At 43.2% G+C, this 23441-nt stretch overlaps 1 protein-coding gene across 1 annotated transcript in view; it reads right to left on the minus strand.

The window, feature by feature from the left end:
* Positions 1 to 6484: 6484 nt before the first annotated feature.
* BSN (bassoon presynaptic cytomatrix protein) overlaps positions 6485 to 23441 on the minus strand; it is a 56547-nt gene continuing 39590 nt past the window's right edge. Inside the window, exons 5-12 of the mRNA XM_072420268.1 lie at positions 16402 to 23121; positions 13305 to 15498; positions 12017 to 12942; positions 10374 to 10464; positions 10037 to 10171; positions 9563 to 9617; positions 8984 to 9050; positions 6485 to 8484 (exon numbers count right to left, since the gene is read on the minus strand). Of these exons, the coding sequence (XP_072276369.1) occupies positions 9577 to 9617; positions 10037 to 10171; positions 10374 to 10464; positions 12017 to 12942; positions 13305 to 15498; positions 16402 to 23121 (10107 nt within the window). The 3' untranslated portion in view covers positions 6485 to 8484; positions 8984 to 9050; positions 9563 to 9576. The remainder of the gene's footprint in view (positions 8485 to 8983; positions 9051 to 9562; positions 9618 to 10036; positions 10172 to 10373; positions 10465 to 12016; positions 12943 to 13304; positions 15499 to 16401; positions 23122 to 23441) is intronic.

Genomic DNA, 23441 nt, shown 5'->3' on the forward strand with positions numbered 1-23441 from the left:
ACTAACACACAGAAGTAGGGTTTTCTTCTGTAATATTACAGGAAATAAAGAAAGCCGGGGGGGGGGGTTACAGACTGACAAAAGTAGGGTCTTCTCCCTGCCACTGGGGGGTTGTGCAGGATGAATATGATCATCATGAACTCCACGCACCCCATATGTGGGGTTCACAAAGAGTTCTCTGTCCTCCAGCAATATGGGATAGCGGGAGAAGGGCCCCAGACATCCAGCTGTAAGTGGCCCTGTGCATGAGCAGTGCAGAGCCTCTACATTGATGTATCTGCTGACACCCAATGAGTCTGAGGAGGAGGGCAACTCTACCCTGGCCATCTGAACCCAACCCTCACTCCTCATCATTCCCCAACACCTCACTCCACATACCCTTATTCTTCATACTCCTCCTCATTCCCAATCATTCCTCATACTCAACATCATTCCCAATTATTTCCTATACCTTCATTCTTCATACCCTCACTCCCCATCATCTCCCATATCCTCATTCCCCATCTGTCCATACCCCTGTTCAACATCATTCCCCATCATTTCCTATACCTTCATACACAACATCTCACTCCTCATACCCCTATTCTCCCTAACCCCCCATATCCTTCTTCATTCTCTATATCCTCATTCCCTTTCACCTTCATTTCTCATCCCCCATTTCCTATTTCTCTCTATACACACATTATCTGTTACTCCTCATACCCTTATTCTTCATACTCCTCCCCATTCCCAATCATTCCTCATACTCAACATCATTCCCCAATATTTCCTATACCTTCATTCTTTATACCCTCACTCCCCATCATCTCTCATCATCCCTCATATCCTCACTCCCCATTTGTATGTCTATACCCCCATTCAACATCATTCCCCATTATTTGCTATACCTTCATACCCTCAGTTCTCATCATACCCCAACACCTCACTGCTCATACCCTTATTCTCCATAACCCCCCATATCCTTCTTCATCCTCCATATCCTTCTTCATCCTCTATATCCTCAGTCCCTTTCACCATACCTTCATTTCTAATGCCTCCATTCCTTATTCCTCTCTATACACACAATATACATTACTCCTCATACTCTTACTCTTACTCTTACTCTTACTCTTACTCTTACCCCTGTTCAACATCATTGCCCGTTTACTCATTTCCCATTATTTCCTATCCCTTCATACCCAACATCTCACTCCTCATACCCCTATTCTCCCTAACCCCCCATATCCTTCTTCATCCTCTATATCCTCATTCCCTTTCACCTTCATTTCTCATCCCCCATTCCCTATTCCTCTCTATACACACATTATCCATTGCTCCTCATACCCACATCCCCCAAATCCGCATTCACAAAGCAAAACAGCATTCACGTAGAAAGGTTCACACCAATATACAGTAGGTGCAATCCTTTATGTGAAGCACGTAGATCCTTCTTTATATCTGGGCTCATAGAAGAAACCTTATCGGCCTCACCAGGGAGCAAAGCAATGTGGTGAGCTAAGAATAAAGGGTCATATCGATGTCACCGGTTGTCACTCATCAGAGATGAAGAACTGACAATTCCCAGGGTGGAGACAACACCTCAGACATCCCCTGTGTGTGGAGGTTGGGTTGTCGCAGCGCCATCAGCTGTTGTGGTTGGGTTAGAACCCGTCAGGTTTTCCTGCAATTAGATTCTTTCACATTCTGTCTGTTTCCTGTTTGGTTGTCACATGGGACAGGAAGTGAAAGACACAGACAGAAGTAAAAATTCTTGTTTTTGGTTTAGCAAATCATTATCTGTTGCTGCCCAATATGAAACCCAGAAGGGCAGTCAGCATGTGCCCCTTTCATAGTGCCCACATCAGGCTCCTAGGCATCTGGCTGGACAAATGAGGATGGCAGCTGAAGATATATATCTACCCGTAACATGCCCTTCCATTGTTGGGGAAGGGGGGGTCTCTTTCTTACAACCTGTACCCAAAAATTAGGGATCTGCAGTTAGGGTGTTTATATGGAATTCAGAAGCCCCTTTGACTAGGGGAACCCAAGATAGCAAACCCCCCTCATCCATTCAGTACAGGGGTACATAGCACCCATTTCCTGACTAGCTGTCATTATACAGCGAATCTGTCCCAGCTCAGCCTCAGCTTTGTGTAGAGATCAACCGGTGAATCTGGGGATCGGGTTGATTATTAGCCTGGCCAATCAGGAAGCCAGAAAAGGAGCCAATTGGATGGTCTGCTAGCCTGGCTGGGCTTTGCACTCACCTCCCCACTCCCCAGCTGAGCACTGACCAACAACTGCCAAGCACTGACCACCGCCCAGCACTGACAATCGACCGCCAAGCACTGACCACCGACCACAGAACACTGACCACCGCCCAGCACTGACCACCGACCGCTGATCACTGATCACTGACTGCCAAGCACTGACCACTGCCAAGCACTGACCACCGCCAAGCACTGACCACCGACTGCCGAGCACTGACCGCCGCCCAGCACTGACCACCGACCGCCGAGCATTGACCACCGACTGCCGAGCACTGACCACCAATCGCCAATCACTGACCGCCAAGCATTGACTACTGCCCAGCACTGACCATCGACTGCCAAGCACTCACCACCAACCACCGGCTCCTGACCGCACAGCTCAGCACTGACCACCAACCGCCTAGCACTGACCACCGACTGCTGGCTCCTGACCGCTGAGCACTGACCACCGAATACTGGCCCCTGACCGCCGCTTGCCAAGCACTGACTACTGTTTATCGGGCTCTGACCTCTGACCACTGACCACCAACCACAGAGCACCGACTGTCAAAACTAATCTTTTTTATTATTACCACTGGGCACTGACCACCAAGCACTGACCCCTGACAGCTGAGCACTGACCTCCGAGCACTATCGAGTACTGACTGCCAAGCACTGCCGCTAAATTGACAATTTATGTTTCCGTGTACTTCTGCACCAGGGGGCTCTGAGGGTTCACATTGGGCAGTCTGAAGGCCTCTCAGTAATCGTCCACCTGCAAAAAAAACAACCCCATGATAAACAGCCAATTATAGGGATCAGCACATAGAAAATGTAGAACTACAAATCTCTGCATGCTAATAGCAGCAAACAGAAGGTAAAGTACTTGTAGAGAAAGCACCGAGGGTAACTGCAGTGGACCCAACTAGAGATGAGAACTCTCCACAATAAACTAGCAATGCTCCAGTCTGCTGTGCAATATATTTCTTTTGTATTTAAGCTAAGAAGATAAGTAATTGTGTAGAAGAATTTGATGGTCAATCAGCTGCTTTCTCTGTATTATATTCTGATGAATGTATTTTCCTCCCAGGTTAGTGCTGTTGTGTCTGGGGTGATGACTGGACATTCAATTGTCAATTCCTCTACGAGACATTCAAAGGATGTAGTTGCATATAGTGACACGAGAGGGCAGCAGAGAATCATAAATTAATTATTATATTGTTTCAAACCAGCAGAAGGCAAATTTCCTGCAGAATAAAATCATTTTCATCCTTCATCATCATCACCATATTCATCATCACAACCATCACCATCATCATCTTCATCCTCAACCACCATCATCATCATCAACTTCACTATCATCATCATCACCCCCATCATTATCACTATATTCATCATCATCCTCTTCCTCCTCAATCATCATCAGTTTCACCATCATCACCATCACCACCATTGTTACCACCATCACCCTCATCTTCAATCAACATATTCATCATCATCATCCTCATCGTCACCATCATCATCATTGTCATAACCATGATGTCGAGTGGTGTAACATCTTGGGGGTGAATGAGCTCCTGGCTCAGCCATTGACTTTTAACTATCTGCAGCTCTTTGTTGGAAGTTGTATGAAGAGCAGTGTGGGGATCTGCAGATGCCTCCAGTACCCTCAGCACTTGGTCCACCCAATGATTGTGTTGGTGAGTGGTGTCACCCATCATTAGATATTTATGTCAGCGCCACTCTGCATTCATCTCCATCATTACCGATATTTTATCAGATATGAGCAGGAAGTACCTCAATTTGATATCTTATTTTCTCATTTCTGTTAAGCAGAGCTCAGACTGGAGGAAGATGGTGGTGGCCTGCAGTGCTCATGTGCTAAAAGAGAACATATAAAAAAGTTTATTGGTCTATTGCTTCTTCACTGTCCAATCACGGCCTGAGGGAAGGACAAGACCTATAATTGTGACCCAACTGTATCAAAGAAAATCAGGTTTTGTGCTTTGTCAGACAGAGCTGTGTAAATCACAGGACCGGATGGGCAGGGACACAAAGCCATTGGCCAGCTGCAGAGCTTTGATTTGTATTTGCTGTGTGTGTTCAGATGTTTATCTGGAGTTCTGCCCCAATATGTCACCCACATAAATCACACAGCAGGATTTGCCATTGTTGTGTTATTATATTTCCTTCAGCCAATGTAATGCTGAGAACAGAATTTTATATCATTGGCTGCTGAGGATGATGAAGGCTGTGGATGTCCCCGGTGTCACTGGCGGCACTCCGCAGACTCCACACACAGAAATCAAAGAGGAAATCAATTTTTGTGTCTTCAGAGGGAATCAGAGAAGATTGTGTGCAGAATTCAAGGTGACCCGAGTCATGTATGTGTGGTGAGGTACATGCGTGTTCCTCGGGACCGGGTATGAGAAATTTTGTGTGAATATTTTATATATATTGACTCCACCAAGAAAAGATCATTTATAAAAGAGCACTCTGCCCAGACATGAACATTCTGGATTCACACTTGGTGGAGTCAGCAGCAGCCCTGGAAACATTTCATCAAATTCATCATTTAGTGATAACCGGGCAGATGCAGGGTTTTTTTTCCTATTGAACGCACCAGAATGGAGCTCCGGCACCTTTATTTGATGGATTTTCCAAGTCTGTAAATGTCTGTGAAGGGGAACAGCTTTCAGTAAAAATTATAGAAGAATTACATATCTAAATGAGTGACTAAAGTGACTTGTACAACGAAACGTATTAAATATGTAATCAACGGGGAGAGTTCCATGTTACCAGGGGGAGTGCTGTTTTATTGGAGAGAGCGCCATATTGAAATTTCCCCCTCCTGGAATGACTTTTACCTGATTAGAGGGCCAAATGTATGCCATTGGTCAGTGCTTCCCCTTCCCCCATTCATGAAGAACTGGAAGAATCTTTAATGATTGAATGAGTGAATCTTGCAACAAATCAGATTTCAGATTCCCCAGGGTCCGTCCTCTACAATTGTGATCTGTGTATGATCCAAGCAGCTGACATTCTATTTTCTCCATGTACCCCCCCCCCCCCCTTTGTACACACCTCCTGATAAGTAAGTGAACCCTAACACTTAGCACAGCTTTACCTTTTCCTTCCAGCTGTCATGTGACCTGCCATTCCACTCCCCCAAGTTCAGACTGTTCACCCAGTAAAGTGAATTATCACTCTGTGTGGAATTGTTAGTGAATGTGGTGAAAATCATTCACAAAGGATGTAAAACACCAAGATCTTTCCTTGCATGTGATTAGACAGCTGAAGTCAGCAGAGCTTCACTTCTTTCCTTGTGCTGAGTGAACAGACCAAACTAGTAATTAGGCCACATTGTGCTGTCTTGGGATGGGACCAATAATGGATTTTGTGTCCCCAAATAGGCCTGCATGGAGGAGGAAGAGAGATTTCTGCTTTCAGATGTAACAAGATTTGCACCAACCAATGGGTTGTTGTAGGTGGTGGATTTCTGCTCGAGATCCCAAAATAAAAATGTTTCTTCCATCATGTTAACAATGACGATTCCACCTTACCTGGTAATATCGGGGCTTATAGAGCCCAACCACTCCATACTGGTAATCAATTTTCTAACTCCCCTGATATACCCTCCCATGTACACCCCCAACTTATGTTTACCCTGTCCCCTATATGATGTATACCCGCCACTTGATGTACACCTCCCCATGTACAAGGAATAGGGTGGCACCGTTTCCCCTGTCTTTGGGAGGGGGGAGTTGAATGCTGAACCTCACTAGGAACACTGAAGAAATGAGCCGAGTCATATCAATTCCTCTTTATTTTGGGGTCACAGAAGTATCTGTTGGGGTGTTTGGGGTACACAATACATGGGGTGACACATTCAGATACTAGAGCAGGACAGACACAAAGTACACTTGTCATATCGAGGGTTCAGCTCATTGCACAAACTGTAAACTTGTTTTATATTTTTAAATAGAATTTATTTATATATAACTTTCCTCTCCCCCCTCCCCCACCCAACCAAACCAATATGGAGGGCATTGACTCCACCCGGAGAAGTAATGGCGCGTGCCGCGGAAGGTTCCGGGTGATGCCCGCCCTGCGGTTGCGGAGAGTCGGCCATGATATAATATCTCTTCATATGAATATATCTTTCTTTGTACACATAAAGGTTGGCAGATGGAGCAATAAGAACGCTGACAACAGCACGCATGGCTATTGGTTGTCATGCTGGATTGTACAATTGCTTTTTTGTATTATTTTTCCTTCTTTTATTTGATTCACTTATAATAACACCGGAACATTTACACACTGTACATTTATATACAATGGTGGCCTCAGAAACAGCGGACAGAACCGATTATACACACTGCAAAATGTCCCCAAATGGATTGGATCTGTGCGCATTCCAGGAGTGGTGTCACCCCCCTCCCCCCTGAAATATCCAAATTCTTATCATCCCTCTCCCCTTTAATATCTACACGAAGCAAACCAGAGGAATAATGGAGGAATATATGTCTTCTGAATGCACATTTGACAGCTGGAGCAGCTCTTGTGGTTACAATCCCCCATCAGAGACTGATGTACTTCCATATGCCAACCCTCCCAGAAAAAGCTTCTATCATCCAAATCCCTCCAGGAATTTCTTCCTGCACATTGTGCTCCTGATATGAATGAGAATACCAAAAAAGACAGAAACATTCTGAACATTGGGGACAGAAGGTCAGCTGGGTGGAGCGCCATTTTCAGGGCTGATAAGTGGCCACCTGGTTTTGTAGTCATGTGATTACATACAATACCCACCAGACCCCAAACATCGTATGGAGTTATCGAGGAAAGGGAGGCGCTCAGGAAGTTATCTCCTGGCTTGAACAGTTCATTAACCTTCTCCCCAAAATTACACCACGAGCACAGAATGCTGGACAAGGAAATCGGGAAAAGTGTCAAAAAAAACCTGCAATAAATGAGATGAAACCGTGCAAATACAAGAATTGCTAGCCATGCATTATGACGAGAGACATTGTACAGGCTATATGGCTACAAGCCTTTGGCAAAGTCCTGGGAGAGGTCAAACATGCCACTAACATCATACACACAGGGCATTATTAGAAACATCTCAATAGCACATATTATAAATAAATCCATATACATAACATTGAAATGTTCTTAGATATGAACACGGTTTCACCCTCCCCCCTCCCAAAATTTGTTGCATAGACAATCAGACATGATAATCAGTTGCCGCAACCCAAAATGAATGGAAGCGCCGATGAGCAGGAGACGGTCAGCTTAGAGCATGCTGAACATGGCAGGGAATCGCCCAACCAAAAGCAGACACAAGAGCGACTTTACAATACTGGAGCAGTTCAGGGAAATGTAGAAGGAAACATGCGGCAGAAGTACCAGGCTCTTCCATTAAAGGCAGTCTCATCTCTTTGAACTTGCCGGCTGGCGATGGCTTAAAACTGGAATTGCACAGTCAATAGAAAAAAGAAGACGAGGATCACAGCCTCTCCTCCCCTCATTTAGTATTTTGTGCTCTTTGACTGCTCTCTATTGCTTCTAGAGATACCCTATGTGCTAATCAGATCACAAAGAGATACATACAAAAATCAAGAAATAAAAATAATGAGGTGAAGAGCAAAATAAATATGAGGTATATGAGTCTGTGAATCTGGAATGGTTAAGGCTGCTTTGAAATAAAAAGAAATCAAAGATACAGACATGGGTTTTGCCATTGCAATGGCTCATTGATGGCTTACTGATCGCTGACAGAAATGTCTGGCCGAGATGGAGCTCAGCCAGTCCACACACTGCCTCTCAGAGTCCTATGGCCTCGGGTTTCACAAGAATGAACAGTGCTAGGTCCTTGCTTGTCTGTATGAAGACGCCTGGCGCCTTAGATTTGGTTTTATGGCCCTTGGACAGAGCGGGAGCAGAGAATCTTACCAGTGGTTGGGAATGGAATGCTGTTGGAGATGTGGAGCCCTCATATCAAAACTCTTTAGTGGAGATCATGAAGGACATAAAAAAACAGAACTCCGAGTATAAGATCAACCAGAGAACAGGTGAAATCTGCTTCCCGTGGAAAAGGAATTACCTCCCAGTGTCCTGGCCCCCCTTACAGAAGAAACATTTGTTCATATATTTCATTTATAATCTCCTATTAGGTCTCTGATGCGTCACACAAAGGGCCTCCAATACTTGTTCAGGGGTCACCATTAGGAGAATTATTTCCTTTCATAGACTGAAAAAGAGAGAGAAGAAGTTATTCCTTCTCAGCCACAAAGTGTGTATAACAAACATCAAAGTACAGGGGAAAAAAATTAACTGGTGATCACAGAGAAGTAACACAAAACCACAGCGCTCGGACAATACCCGGGAACTCGCTGTCATTGGGGGATCTTTTCATGGTGAGTATTTATCTTATAAAAATACAATTCATCTTCTAAAGGTGATTAGACATTTTCTTTATATGTTTCTGCACCTTAATCACTACAGACGTCACTTTCCCTCTCATTACTCAGCTTTTACTGTAATTATAGATGAATAGAGCTGCAGTGACATAAGAAGGGACGAAGAAGTCAGATGAGCTCCATTCTATCCAATATTAAACCTGTTGCCAACTAAACCTCCAGTCATCCCTTCTATCATTCTAGTAATAATCTTTGAACCGTACAGCAACCTGAATTCACCCCAACTCTTTTCACAATCATTCTACTGTATACATAGAGGAAAATACTCACTTTTATACCCAGAGTTCAGTGCTGCAGATATGTGGGGCCTTCATATGTCTTCATTGCAGGATCTCCACTATGTAGTATAGGAGACAGAACAAAATGGATAAGTCATCATTAAAATACATGATGGAGACAAAAGACACAGCCATGAAATTCTCTACCCCAATGGTCCCTGTATTGTGCAGCTGCTATAGGGCAAAGTGCGGGAATCGCTTTCAGCACAATGATGAGATAAAATTTTTTTACCTGTGAGAGGTTCAGCCTCTGCTGCCCAGGGTCGAGGTTTGTACAGATTATTATTAGAGTTATATTCTTATTATAATTATAATTATATTATAATTAGAATTATAATATAATAATATTATTATTAGAGTGTTATATGGCAAAGCTTTCAGTGCCGAAAGCAATAAACCAATACCCATAATTTTATAACCCATTATCCACCATTTCCCAAACCATTATCCACCATCTATACCCCATTCAGGACCCCTCCCACACATTAATTTACAGACAGTGCTGGTATACAGACATCCAAATCACCTCCTCTATAAGAGCTTACAATACCTTGACAAACCTCTAACTCACCTTACAGAGCTCTTTTACCAAAATGATGAGAATTTCTTGCCGAAAGCAGACACCGCTGGAAAAAAATAAGTGAAAGCATGTAAATGTTCCACAAAATAATGGTTTGTGCTACATATATCTCATGTTATTTCGGAGGCTCAGCCTGAGCTGGAATCTATGCATTTGGACAGACTTTCACCTCCGCTGAGGCTGATTTGGTTACTGAATTAATTTTGTGATTTAATGACCCTTGGTAGGCAGTACAGTCAGGTCCTGGACTACAGATTACAAAGCAGCTAAGAAATAAAGTCCTGCCCCATCCTGCTCACATGAAGTGATCTCTCTGCCTACCTTTTAGCATGGTCAGATGGCTGCAGGTAATTGTGATTGGTAATAAATATGTAATAGGTTTAAATGGAGTCTTTTCAGTCTGCCTGTAGTTTAGCCTAAATCCACATACAACCAGCACACCAATGTCTCCCTCCCCTGCTTTACCTTCAGTAAGTTTGCCTGCTTGTTCAGCTGCACCTCCAGGAAGAATTTTGGAGAACATGCTCTCCCCTTCAGGTCCAGACTGTCCTTGTGTTGCTCCTCCAGGTGTTGCCATCGGCTTCTGGCCAATTTTTATACCTGAGAAAAAAAGACATATAGACGGACAGTGTAGAAGGCACCACATTCACCTCTCTTCTTCATGAAATACTGGAAGGTGTCAAGCTTTATATGATAACGAATGGACAATCAATGGAATGACCCGGAAGTGACCTTAAAAAAAAATGTTTTACCTGTAACAGAATTATATTTGCAATCCCTTTACATTGCACCATTAACTTACCTGCAGCTGGTGCCGGAGCCTGTGGTCCCCTTACAGGCTGAGGAGTTGGTTTTGCTGCAGGCTTAGCACTGTCCACTGGCTCAGCTTTTGGCTGGAAGAAAAATATATTTAAGTAAAATGCTTATCAAATTTTGACATACAGATATTAATCATAAAGTATTGAAGTTACTCCCTGTCTAGCTGACTCTGATAATCTTAATACGCTATTAAGGCATTACAGGAATGTTTATATATATAGGAATGATATTTAATTATCATGTTTAGGAAAAATACATACAATCACCTTCTCACCTGTGCTGAGTCTTTCAGGCTTTTGGTCTATAGGTGACGTGAATAAATCAGTACAAAGCTAAACATTTATTCTCCAAGCCAAACTCCTTAAAATTTTCTTTGACATTCAGTAGTTTGCACTCCCTGATCCTATTTGTATTATATTGTACCATATGTACCACATCACTACATTCCTGTTATAGTATCCCTAATCTGTGTTCATCAATCTCTACAATGTTGTCTGCTATGCAAACAAAAATCAGAACAATTCTGATTATATCCACTACTGTCAGCCATGTTTTTCTAATTGTCAGTGCTATTAAGGTTATACTTCCTGTCCTGGGATCAGGAGGAAGACTTCCTGACTTGCAAAATGATGCATGGCTTGGCAACACATGCTTTAGCTGTACCCCCTGATGTTGGTACCTACCGGTAACTGCATTCCTGCACCTTCAGTGCCCTCTGTGCCAGTCCCCAGTCCCTGTGATTCCTGAAACCCTATGATAACTATGGTGAGTTCCTGACTTTGCTTGTTTGGTGCCTGCGCTTACCTTTGTTTTGGTTTCAGATTAGATATGGTCTGCTCTTTTCCTTGGTCAATGACATCTACATTGGTGTTCCAAAGACCACAAACAAAGTTCACCATTTCTGCTGAGGTGATCTGGTGGGTGCATGTAGGCTCTTTTTCCCCTTAAAAGGCTAACACCTTTTCTATCATACAATTAGCTCAATGGGTCACCATTGGGTTCAGCGACTCCTCGGGCAGCACTGTGACACCTGGGTATCCACACGATCTAGTACTTGATTCAGCCTGTCTGTGGGTTGGAACTTTGGCAGTGACCCATACACAGCTATCAGGCCTGGATGATACCTGTATATTAAAAACCTATAACCCTGTGTTGGGTTAGAACCTTATTAGTGCTGTCTTCCCCCCTTTGGGGAGATTCACCCCCTTATGGTCCTTGAAACCAAGACAAAAGGTGACGTGAAATTCTTTATTTTAAAGTTGTCATCAGAAAAAGGTGAAGGAAAATCCTCCAATGGAGACGCTGAATGACAACTGTCCAAAAAAGAAAATTTTCACTATGTAAATATTTACTGAGGCATCTTCAGGACAAATTTACCCAATGGGGAGACAACAAAACAGGATATAACCCTTCCCTACTCAATCCAAACAGTTTGGGTTATATAAAGGTAATTTACTGAAAGTACAGAATGGGACTTTACTATAGGCACAGATTTTCTGGTTCCTGCATTCTGGTGCTTTTATAAAACCTGCCCTGATGTTCTTAAGAGATGTTTTTTCCTTTCTGATATTTTTTTTTTCTCATTTATGGGTGATATTCATAGTAAAAGTAGTTGGTTTCACTTACTGGCACTGTGGATGGAGCGCTGGTCTGCAAGGTCTGTTGAGTCTGTTTTACTGCTTGTTGTGGCTGCTGCTGTTGTGTTCTTGGGGGTGTCTGACTTTGACCCCCCTGTGGCTGTTGTTGTTGTTGCTGTTGTCGAGAAGCTGGGGGACCTTGGCCTGCAGACTGTTGTTGCTGCTGCTGCTGTTGTCCCTGTACTTTTGTAGGTTGAGACAGACCTTGTTGATGCTGAGACTGAGGATGTGCTTGGTGTGAAGATGGTTGGTGAGATGTCTGATGTGAGCTTGGCTGATGAGAAGATTGTTGAGATGGAGCTATCTGTTGCTGTTGTCTAGAACTTTGCTGCTGAGACTGCTGCTGCCTTGTCTGTTGCTGCTGGCCTGGCTGAGACTGTTTAGTTTGCTGTGGAATCTGATGGTGAGAATCTACCTTCTGTTGTTGCGATATCTGAGTTTGTCGTTGGGACTTCTGGGATTCTGAACTATGGTGATAACTGGATGATTGTCTGGACTGCTGTGAATATTCAGAAGAACTTGGTGGGTATCCAGCTTGTGACCTTGATTCTGACTGCTGTGATTTCTTCAAAGATGATGTTGGTTGGGAATGTGATCGTGATTCATTACGACCTTGGTCCCTGGTGTGTTGTTTAGATGATCGCCTTGTCTGTTCATCGATATGACGAGAAGAAGAAGAATGTCTTCCAGGATCTCCGTGATGTCTATGCTCCTTAGAAGATGAATGGCGAGGCTGAGAATAGTCATCATGTTGCCACATATCTTCCTCTGGAGGTTCATCGTAATCATGATAAGTATGTTTAACTGGAATTTTCTTCTGGGACGAAGTGTGGCTGCTATGATACCTTGACCGCTCTGAACGAGCTTCCCTTGGCTTATCAAACCAATCTGTTTCCTCCTGACCCAAATGATAGGCTTTGGAAACCAAAAACAAATCACGGTCAGCTGTTGTGGCCAATGGTGACGTGTGGATAGACTGAAGCCATGCAACAAATGGACAGGAAGAAGCTGACAACATGCAAGAGTGTTGGAAAAACACCAAAAAAGCATCAACTGATTCTGACATAATAAAATATTAAGATGTACCAGGATCAACGACATGAAACAGAAAAACACAAATGAAACTGCTGAACAGCACCATGCTGACACAAAAATAAGATGAATAAGAAAGGCACATCATGCAAATTCAAAATGAAGGTAAATCTATTAACTGCATGAGACAATAAAAGAGGCGCTCATCTCCAGCATGCTGAGATCTCAACATATATAGTGTTTACCTTCACTGTCTGACACAACACAGTGTGAATCGTCCATCATGTAATTTTCTTCTTGTTTGTATGTATGGTTTCTTGGCACTTCCTTTACATGTTCTTGTACGTCAGGCAGTGAGTGGCTGGAACAGAACTGGGGACAACTCTCCACTGTAGACTGGGTAATTCCACCACCTGAACGAGACACAGACTTTCCCAGCGGGCTGACAGGACTTTCTTCCTCTGAAGCCTGTGATCGCATTGGAGCTCTTCCTCGACTTTGACTCATAGTGAGTGTGGAAGGTTTAGAGCTTGATTTATGATATCTGTCAGATGAGTCCCTTTCATAGGATTTGCTCCTGTTTCCTGAATCACGACTTGATTTTTCCAGCCCATAACTGGATGCCGACCTTGATCGGCTTCCAGTATTGTAAATTCTATCATCTTCTTCTACCATGTCTCTATTAGAAATTCCATAATATTTTTGCTGCTCGTACACATTTTTCTTCAGGCCATAAGTTATCTCATCCTGAAGTTTTTTTGCTCTTGAAGACACAGTACTGCTATTGCTCATAGTTGTGGTCACTGGATAGGAAGCTGCCAGATCAGATTCTACATCTTTAGCTTCCTCAATTGGAGAAAATTTGGAAATTTTCTGTTCCATTCCTTGTTTTCTGTGCTTGCTGCGCTTGGATGACACAACAGCTGGAGCTAAATTTTTGGAAGGATGCTTTGGCATACTCATATTAGAACCATGTTTATCTAGCCGTGACGAGTGTCGAGAATCATTATCTACATAGTAATAGGAGCCACTAACAGAATCTCGACCGTTGCCATCACTGCTACGTTGACAGCTGTTTCTTCCACGAAAATCAGAACCGTGGTGATCATATACATCCTCTTCTGACTCTTCCTCTGCTCTAGAATAACAACATTGTTTGTTTAAGTTATCATTTTCCATGTGACCGTTTTTCTCCTTCATGTGACGGCCATTGTTATTGTGCTGAAGAGGTTGAGAAGAAGGTTCAACTTTTTGGCTTTCAGATACCGGTGGGTTTTCTTTAGTCAGTTCACTAATATCATCAATCATTACATAGTTACGGGGGATATTTTGTTCCAGATTTGTGTAAAGAGAGTCAGATGTGTAACTGTTTGAGGGGCTTTCCGCTCCATTACCTCTCTCAGTTTGCCTTGCATCGCCTGCCTTGTACTGATCAAAAGCGCTGGCTGAGGTTGTGCTACTAAAGGCTGTATCTGGAGTTGTCGAGGATATAGCCACAGCATGATTTGCAATTACTTCATAATTTGTAGGAACTTTGTGTTCTAAGTCAGCCAGAGACGTTTGCCTTGGCTTTTGGTGGGTGCTATGAGTGTCTGTTTGTGGTGGAAAACCTGAGTTTAGGGTACTTTGTAATGGTGTTTGATTAGCATAGGTGGTTTGGGCTTGATAATTAGGATTTGGTGGTCGGAAACCTGTATGATTTTGAAGGCCTAAATCTGTTTGATAGCTTGTTGCCGGTGCAATGTTGTGAGTCTGATATGAACTTTGTGTGGTATAGCTTGGTATTTGAGTCTGAAAGCTATTTTGAGATGGACCATTACTAGACACAGGATATTGGGGTTGCTCAAATCTGGTGTGTTGGATAGAAGAAGTAACTGGGGCTGTCTGGCTGATAGTGTGCTGATAAGTGTTAGATATGAAAGAGGAAGATGATGTCTGAAACTGCTGTGAATTTTGTAACTCTGAATATTGAGGGGCAGGGCCTGTCCTGTTCAATAGGTTGTTGCTGTCATAACCAGAAATGCGAATATTGTTAAGTTCACTGTCTGACATGTAATCCCTATTCTCGCCCATAGATCTAAGAAAGGTGACATCTCTCCTATCTTTCACCAGAGACTCCTTCCTCTGAGTGATACCAAGCTCTAGATATTTCAGTTTTGCATCAATCTCTTTCTCTTCTTCTTCCAGCTCTGCTTGTTGCTTGCGGAGTTTTGTTGATTCTTGCTCCACAATCTTCAGGTCATGGTCAAGAGTTTTCATAAAACCAACTTTTGGCAGCTGAATTGCTTGCCCTCCTGTCATCTTCTGCGTAAGGTTTGGCATGTAAATTTGGGTGTGCGCCTGACTTGTGGTGAGAGGAAGATGAGCTTCATCAGGAGGAGGACTGGGTAGAGTTCGCTTCACTTTGCGTGTCAAAGTATTTGGCTGGAAAGCTGAAATCTACAATGAATAAAATACATTTGTAGACTGCCAAGGTATACACAGTTAACAATAAGCTAAGTATAGTCTACAAAATATAAAATTAAGTGGGTGACTTCACCTGTATCAAAGGTATTTGAATTATTGAATTGAAAAAACTAAAAATAAGTTAAACACTGCTGACAGATTACCTGAAAAATCTTTTTACTGATGGAAAACCAAATAGTGTTGTTTAGAAACTTTATGTTATATATTGGTTTCAAAGTCACTAGGAGTAGGATAACCACATCCCAAAGCTTACTGCCTTAAGCAAGAGGTTCTAAACGATAAAGAATAACTCAATCTGATTGTATAAGAGAAGTGAATCAGACTGGGAAGACTATTGGCCTACCTAGCAAAACGATCCCAAAGGATCCTCCAAACCTGATAATGAGTGGCAGAGGCAACAATTATCAAAATATTATACTTTTCTTTCCACCAGGAAATACGTTTTATCCATTTAATTATTTACATTGTTGTCCACTCTGGTTTAAGCTTGGCTCCTTTTGCTCCAACTCCCTCAGAAAAGCTTAAACAGAGAAAAAATCTCTCTGTGGTCTGTGTAGGCTGTCAGCAATTATCCATATATTTAGGGTTATAAATGTACTCTGACTGTATTGGCAAAAAAATAAGTATTAATTATGTAATCTTGTGAGTTTAAAAAGGCAATATGTATCTGGCTATCTGATATTTACAGGAATCTGAACAAATACTCAACAGTCTAAAGGAGACTCTGAAAGGGCAAATTCAAATTCTCACACGTATATTTAGAAAATGCAGTAAAACTCTGCACATAGCATTACACCATAATGGAAATATGTTTGATGTTTGTGTCTACAGAATGTCAGTGTAATGTTATGCTGGATAGTACAGAACACCTCTTACCTGGGCACCTTGCAGTAAATGTTGCTGATATATAGAGAATCTGTCCTTGGCGGACTCCTCAGAAGTGGGGCTGATGGGTTTTGGATCTGACAAGGATCTTTGCATGCTTTTAATTGGACGGGGAAGTATCTGCTGCCGTTGGGTGGTTTCCGCTGTAAAATGTTTCTGTGGAGTGACGTGAGCTTTGTTGAGTCTTTCACTAGAAGCAAATGTAGACTCCAGAAGTCTGTGAGGTGAAAGTGGAGACACTGGTGAATAGAGGACTTGGGGGGACTTAGGAGGCTGTCTGTGAACTAACTGAGAGAGTGTGTCTGTGGGAAGATGTGACTGGTAGCCGATCTCCAGTGGGTCAGGTTTCTTCTTTTCAAACTTTGCTACTCCTTGTTGCCTTACCATATTAGAATCTAAGGGCCCAGATGTTCCAGTCTGGATATGAGAGGAATAAGGCATTATTGTTGTAGGAACACTTAACTGTGGTACCACAATGCCATGGGACTGAGTTTCTGGTTCTGTTTGGCAAGCTAGGCTCTCACCTCGAATTGTCTTCTCTGGAGCAGATATATATTTTACAATCTCCACTTTGGGATCTGGGGTAGAAATATGTATGGATGGGGAGACTCTCTGAAGTTGATCTGGCTCTGTTTGCACTGAACAATCACTGATGGTCTGGATGGCAATGCTTGATGTTCCTTTGGAATCATGCTTGCTGTCTGAACTGGAATCAGAATGGCGTGAAAACCTGGACCTACGTCTTCGGACTGGCTGCTCCCAGTCTGCATTGTCTTCATCATCAGTCTGAACACTGCAGTCAGTGCTTCTTTTTGTTCTGCGTCGTCGTGACATGTAAAATCTCTCTTCCCCATCTTCATCATCGGTTTGGACACTGCTGTCCGTTATCTTCTTCACAATATATGGTTCATGACTGTCATCAGTGTTGTAAGCATCTCTTAGTCTTGGCATGGAGTTCCTCTTCTTAATGGTTCTGTTCAGTTCCCACTGCTCATCTGTTTGAAGAGACATCTCAGAAGCAGAATTAGTTAGTGGCCTCTGAGGTCCAGGGTACCGCGGTTGTCCTTGAACATCTGTCACAGTAGGTGCCACAGCAATAAAAGGAGGGTTTATTGGTGGCCAATACTGCCCACTTTGTGCCAAGGTTCTTTGCATTTCGATTGCAATTTCAGCTGCTGTTTGGGCTGGTAGTCTTGCTGGTTGCTCATTTGCTGGAGGCGGTGCAGCCTTTTGTCTCTTCTGTTCCTCCAATTGTTGCTGAAGTTGCTGCTGCAGCTGCTGAATTTGTTCAAGCTGTAGCCTTTGCTGAGCCAGCTGCTCACGCTGTAAAGCGAACTGTGCTTGGCGCTCTTCTTGCTGCTGCTGCAAAACCTGGTGCTTGATGGATTGCAACTCTTGCAGCTCTCTCTGGACAAGCATCTGTTCTTTTTCTCTGTGTCGTTGCAGTTCTAAGCGCTCCCTTTCTAGCTCTTCATGTAAACGCATTTGTCTTAAAGCTTCTAATTCCACTCTTTCTCTTTCAATCTGAAGAATGTGTTCTTGCTGTTTCCTCTGTCGCTCCTCTTCTTTCTCATCTTTGTCAATTGTGACTTTAGGAGCTGCCCTAGTTGACTGGCTTTCTGTAGCTGACTTCTGACTGGCAGACTGCTGTACAGCATCTTTAGGAGCCCCCTGTATTGCAGAGGAAGCTGTAGGATGCTCATTGGATGTGGCTGCAGTGGCAGATTCTGAACGTACAGTTGAGGCTACTACTGCGGTTGTAGGTGTTGTTGAAATAGGGAGAGATGACACTGTACTTGTAGTAACTGTACAAGTTGTAGTTGTTGTTGCAAAAGTGTTAGCAGATTTTCCCAAATAAACAGGAGCCTCGATCACTGATACTGTGGAAGCAGGTGGAAATCTACTTACTCCAGGATAACGATACACTGATTGCGTTCCTAGTGCCATTCTTGGAGCAACAAGAGGCACCCTAGTCAGGCTGGCAAGCGGTACAGCTGTGATGTTCCCTGGGCCATATGGTCTGTACAAACCTCTTATCATTGGCCGAAGTACAGATGCTGGCTGTGTAGTGATTGGAAGAGTGGAAGCAATGGGCGTATTTATTGTCGAGTAAATCATGCCATCAGCAGCTCTAACAGTGGCAGGAGATGGGTACATTTGTCTAATAGATCCAGACCTGGTACCAGCAACATTATACTGTCCTAAACCCCCAAAGCCTTGCCGAGTTTCTGGGAAATGGGGAGCATACATCATGTTTTGCCTAATTTGCGTAAGTCCTTGCTGACTTGGCGCCATGTTTGCAGCGGGCCCTGCCCCTATTGTGCTAGGACCATACTGCAGAATATCTGCACTGTTTGTATGTCGACCCCCATATTGATCCATAGAATTTAGGGCTGCACACATCCTGCTTATCTCTCTAGCTGTTGTTGCACTATAGTGAGCAAGGCTAGACTCCTGAAAGTTAGACAGGTCTCTAGAGGAATATCTGTAGTCAGAATAAATATTAGACATTGAACTGTACCGTCTCATAGGTAACGAGCTATTAAATAAATCAGTGGGTTGGCGTAAGTCTGTAAAGGAGCCGTACTGCATTCCCTGGTTTAGGTAATTTCCATCTGAGAAATTCATGCTGTAGGAGCTTTTCATAGTAGTTAAATCCATTGCACTGTCTCCACCAGCGGCAAGGTAAGGATGATATAAACTGATGTCTGAGAGATTGGTCTCTGACATAGAGGAATGCAGCCTTCCTGCAGGATAAGCATAAAATTTTTGTTCTTCATATACATTCTGAGTGGGTGTGGCAGGTGCTTGTTGTACCTGAGGCATAGTTTTGGACTCTCTATAATGATAGTTATCAGGAAGCTCTTGTTCTTTTTGCCCAAAGAACTGACCCCCAGGCCTGACCACTTGAGCTGATTCTGCACTTTTGTCTGCTATTTTAGGGTTATATGCACCGGCACAACTTCCACCAAAAGGGAACTTGTAGACCACATCACAGCACACCACCTGGCTCTCAGGTTTCATGTTTGTTAGGTCTAAAGCATTTGATGGCTGTTCTTCTTTCACAAGCTTAGTAACTGTGTTAGATGCCATCTCATCAAGTTGTACCATCATGGTGTGAGGCTGGGCTCCAGCAATATTCACCTGTGGATGTTGTACTTTAGGCTCTGGAGTTCCCTTATACTCTTCAGTAAAACCCATTGCCTGCTCCTGGTGATATTGCCTGGGCATTGCGCTAATGTTAGCAATGTTCTGAACATTACCGGTCTGTGAAATGATATCACGTTTAACCGCCGATGTTACCTGACTTGGAAGATTATATCTAGCAAATATGTCTTTCTGCATAGAGCTAATATCTTCTGGCTTTCCGACAGGTGCTGCAGTGCCAGCACTAATCACTCCTGCCCTCATGCCAGGCTGTGCTGTTTGTTCTATCTGCCTAACTTGTGTCAGGCACACTGCGCTTCCAGTGCCCTGACCAAAGTCCACCCTATTCTGAAAGGGATCCCCATACACTACGGGCTGCTTTGGCTGTGATACAATCATGGAGGTTGAAACACTTATGCTGACAGTTGTGGTTGTGCCAATAACAGCGTGTGACTGTTCTTGGGCATTTAAATTCACAATTAGTGGCTGCACAGCTGTAGTTTGTCGTGTTGGAGATTGATCCATTGTTAGAGAGTATCGCCTTGATTCTGTAGCCAAAGATGTAAGGTCCATGCCTTGGTCAGTCATAATGACTGGTGCAGTCTTCATCGCAGTTCGTAAATCAACAGCACTACTACTAGGCTTTGGACCAGGTTCAACCCTAGAGGTTCCAGGTACAGAAGAAATCCTACATAAGGAAATATTTTCAGGAGGCAAAGAACCCCAATTATAAGTGTTGGATGAACTATCTACCATTGTGGGTTGTTGTCCTTTAGAAACTGAGTGCATTGCCAAATTAGGAACTCTTTCTATAACTGTGTGCGCCTTACTGTAACTGGGCTGCATTTGCTCTTGCTGGGATTGTGAACTACTAACTGATGTCTGGCTGTAGTTGTGAATGGTTTGCTGACGGTTTAATCTAGTAGGGGATGTGACTGGTGAGGTTGAGGAGCTAACACTCTTAGGTCTGGTTTGGCTAGATGAATCTGATGCTAGTGTAATAACCATAAATGGAGATTCCTGTGAAGATTGCTGCCTAGAAAGGCGAGGTGACCTAGTACGCTCAGGTGTTTGTGTCCCCTGAGCTACCATAGGGGAGGAGCCACCAGATGAAGGCCCACTTATATCAGTCCTGTGGATGGACTGGGTCTGAGATGAAAATTCTGCAGTGCTTTTGCTTCCCGTTGACATACTTATTCTTGGAGATGAGTGGGTTGGACTTTGTGTAGGAGAGGAAGGAGAAAGTGGGGGACTGGATGTCTTAAAAAAAGAAATAACTTTTGAGGTCAGCGATACAGTTGTTCCCACATTCTGTACTGTATCTCTGGATGATATGTTCATATCTGCAGTCATTCTATTTCTATATTGTTCTTCACTAGAGGCGTAGTCAGGAGGTCCTCTGGTATGTGAGTAGCTTCTGTGAGAAGTTGATGAGACATCCGTGCTTGCAGTGGCTGTGGTGGCAGTGGACACTTTGCTGTACTGGTGAGTAGATGGTATAGTCTTTGAGGTGGGTACAGTAGAAGTGTGGAGTTTTGTCTGGTCAAGACCATCTTTAGAGAAGTGTTGAGTAACACGTACGTCAGGTATGACTCTTCCTGAGCTGCTTTCAGAAGACGAAAATGACACTGGAGCAGACAGCTGGGTCGGACTTGTCCCAGGAGTAAGAGGGCCGCTTACTTGCTTCATCATTTCATTATAAGCATTTTCTGCATTCAGAAATTGCTTTTCAGTGTACGCATCTGCCTTCTTATCATCCTGTAAGGTGAAGTCAATTGATGATGACTGATGCATTCTTGCGATATTCTGAGATGTCTGTAAAATTTCATCATACACTGTTCCAGAGGTTGACATGTCAAGATGGTAATCATTCTGCGTAGAGCCAGTTCTGCTGTTGTCATAGCCATAATCATCAATATATTGGTACTCAAAATTGTTCTGATTTTCTGTGCCCACATAACCAACTTGTTGATAACTGTTTCCATACATCATGTTTTGTTGTGGTTGCTGCTGTTTCTGAAACATTTCAGCTTTTCTCATCATTTCTTCATAGACCTCTTCTGCACTCTTTAGTGGTTTGTTAATGGAGCCTGTAGATGTCTTCTCTGTTGGCGAGTATAGCGACATAAATGTAGGCAAATTATATTCACTCCCTGACTTGTAGAGCTTAGAAGCCATGATCTCAAATCCCTCTGCCTCGGAGTCAATAGATGGTGAATATTCTGAACAAGAAGACCTGTGCAGCTCCTCCATTTCTGCTGCTTGCCTCATTTCTTCAGTGGGTGAGGCATCTTCAATAGGAGACAGATTGCTGGGTGGTGTTTTCGATCGTTCTCTTCTTCTTTGTGCTCTTAGTTCTTCCTTGTCTCTTTTAGTCTTCCGTGCAGTGCTTCGAATTCTTTGTTGCTCTACTTCTCTCATTTTTTCTTGTTCTCTAAGGAGCTCTTCCTCCTCTCGCAATTCTTCTTCTTCTGAAGAGTCCTCAATTGTAGGCAGTAAAGGACCATGTGAACGATGTCGAGCCTTCCTTTGTTGCTTTACCTCCTCTAGTCTCTGTCTTCGACTAGGGCTGCTGTCACTATCTTCTTCAAGGGATGATAATGATGTGGGCGATGTTCCACTCGTGTAACTTGGAGTTGTTGCAGGTAATGTAGATGAGTACTCCCCCCTAGACCTTTCTTCTGGGGATCCTGTCAGACTTTCCATCTCTAATTCAGGTTCCCTGTCTAAACTAATGTCTGTCTCATGGTCAAGGTCTATGTCTCGATTATAGTTATTTGTGCTGTTTAATTCAATTGTTTTAAACCTTCGTAGTCCACCTTGGGATGCAGTCATATCTTCCTCTTCCCCCTCAATACCTTTCCCTTTCTCGTCATACATGTTAGATGAATTGTAGGCAAGAGATCTCTTTGAGATACTTTTGGATTTTTCTGACTCTGCTTTGTGTCCATTTTTACCACCACTGTATTTGATATGGTTATATTGTTCATCATCATCTTCAAGATTGTCTTCTTCTGCACTCATTTCTAAGATCTGCCTCCTCATGAACTCTTCATCAGTGAAGTTTCCCTGAGGCTGCCTTGTTGGTAAAGGGGAAAAACCTTCACTGCTGTCTTCAACGTAATCATGACGCAGTTTGCTGCCAAAATCATCAGAAGAATCTATGCACTCTCTTTGGTCTCGCTGGTTTTCCCATTCTAAAGAGTCTTCATCTTCTTCCAGTATATCCTCCAATTCCTCATCAGAATCAAATGCTTCAGGTGAAATGGTCAACGATTTGGGCCTCTGCTTTTGTTTTTGGTCTTCACGTAAGCTATGGAACACCTTCCCATTGTCACTCTTGGATTCCAGTAGGGGCCGGACAGAGCTCTCCAGCTTGGTCAGTTCCGATGGGCTTGGTGGGCTGCGCTGAGAGATGCCTGTTGCGTTCAGTTTCTCTTCCTCCTGCTGTAGCAGTCCTGCAATCTCACTTTGAGAGCTGGAGACTCCATCAGATGAGTATCCGGTGTCACTAAGACTTTGAGGGCTGCGGGACAAGTCATGGGAATAAGGCTTGCTGACATCCTGTGGGGAAAAAACAAAAAAAAAGTTTAGGCTAAAAGTCATTTTATTATTTCATATTATGATTAGGGACACCTAAATCTGACATTTCCTGATAAACCGTGCAGCAGATTCTCCTTCTTAACCAACAATTACACAGTTCATCATTCCTAATTGCTGGAGTTGCCTAATTGTCAGATTCTTCACATGCCAGACAAACCCAAGAAATTAATAGGAAATCACACATTGCAAGAAAATATTACAAATGCCTAATAGGTAAATCAATGAATTTGTCTTTGCGAATATTAGTACTGATTATCCTGAAGTAAAGAAGAAGCAGCCGG

The sequence above is a fragment of the Pyxicephalus adspersus genome, chromosome 8, assembly GCF_032062135.1.
Source record: "Pyxicephalus adspersus chromosome 8, UCB_Pads_2.0, whole genome shotgun sequence".
In the NCBI taxonomy this organism is placed as follows: Eukaryota; Metazoa; Chordata; class Amphibia; order Anura; family Pyxicephalidae; genus Pyxicephalus; species Pyxicephalus adspersus.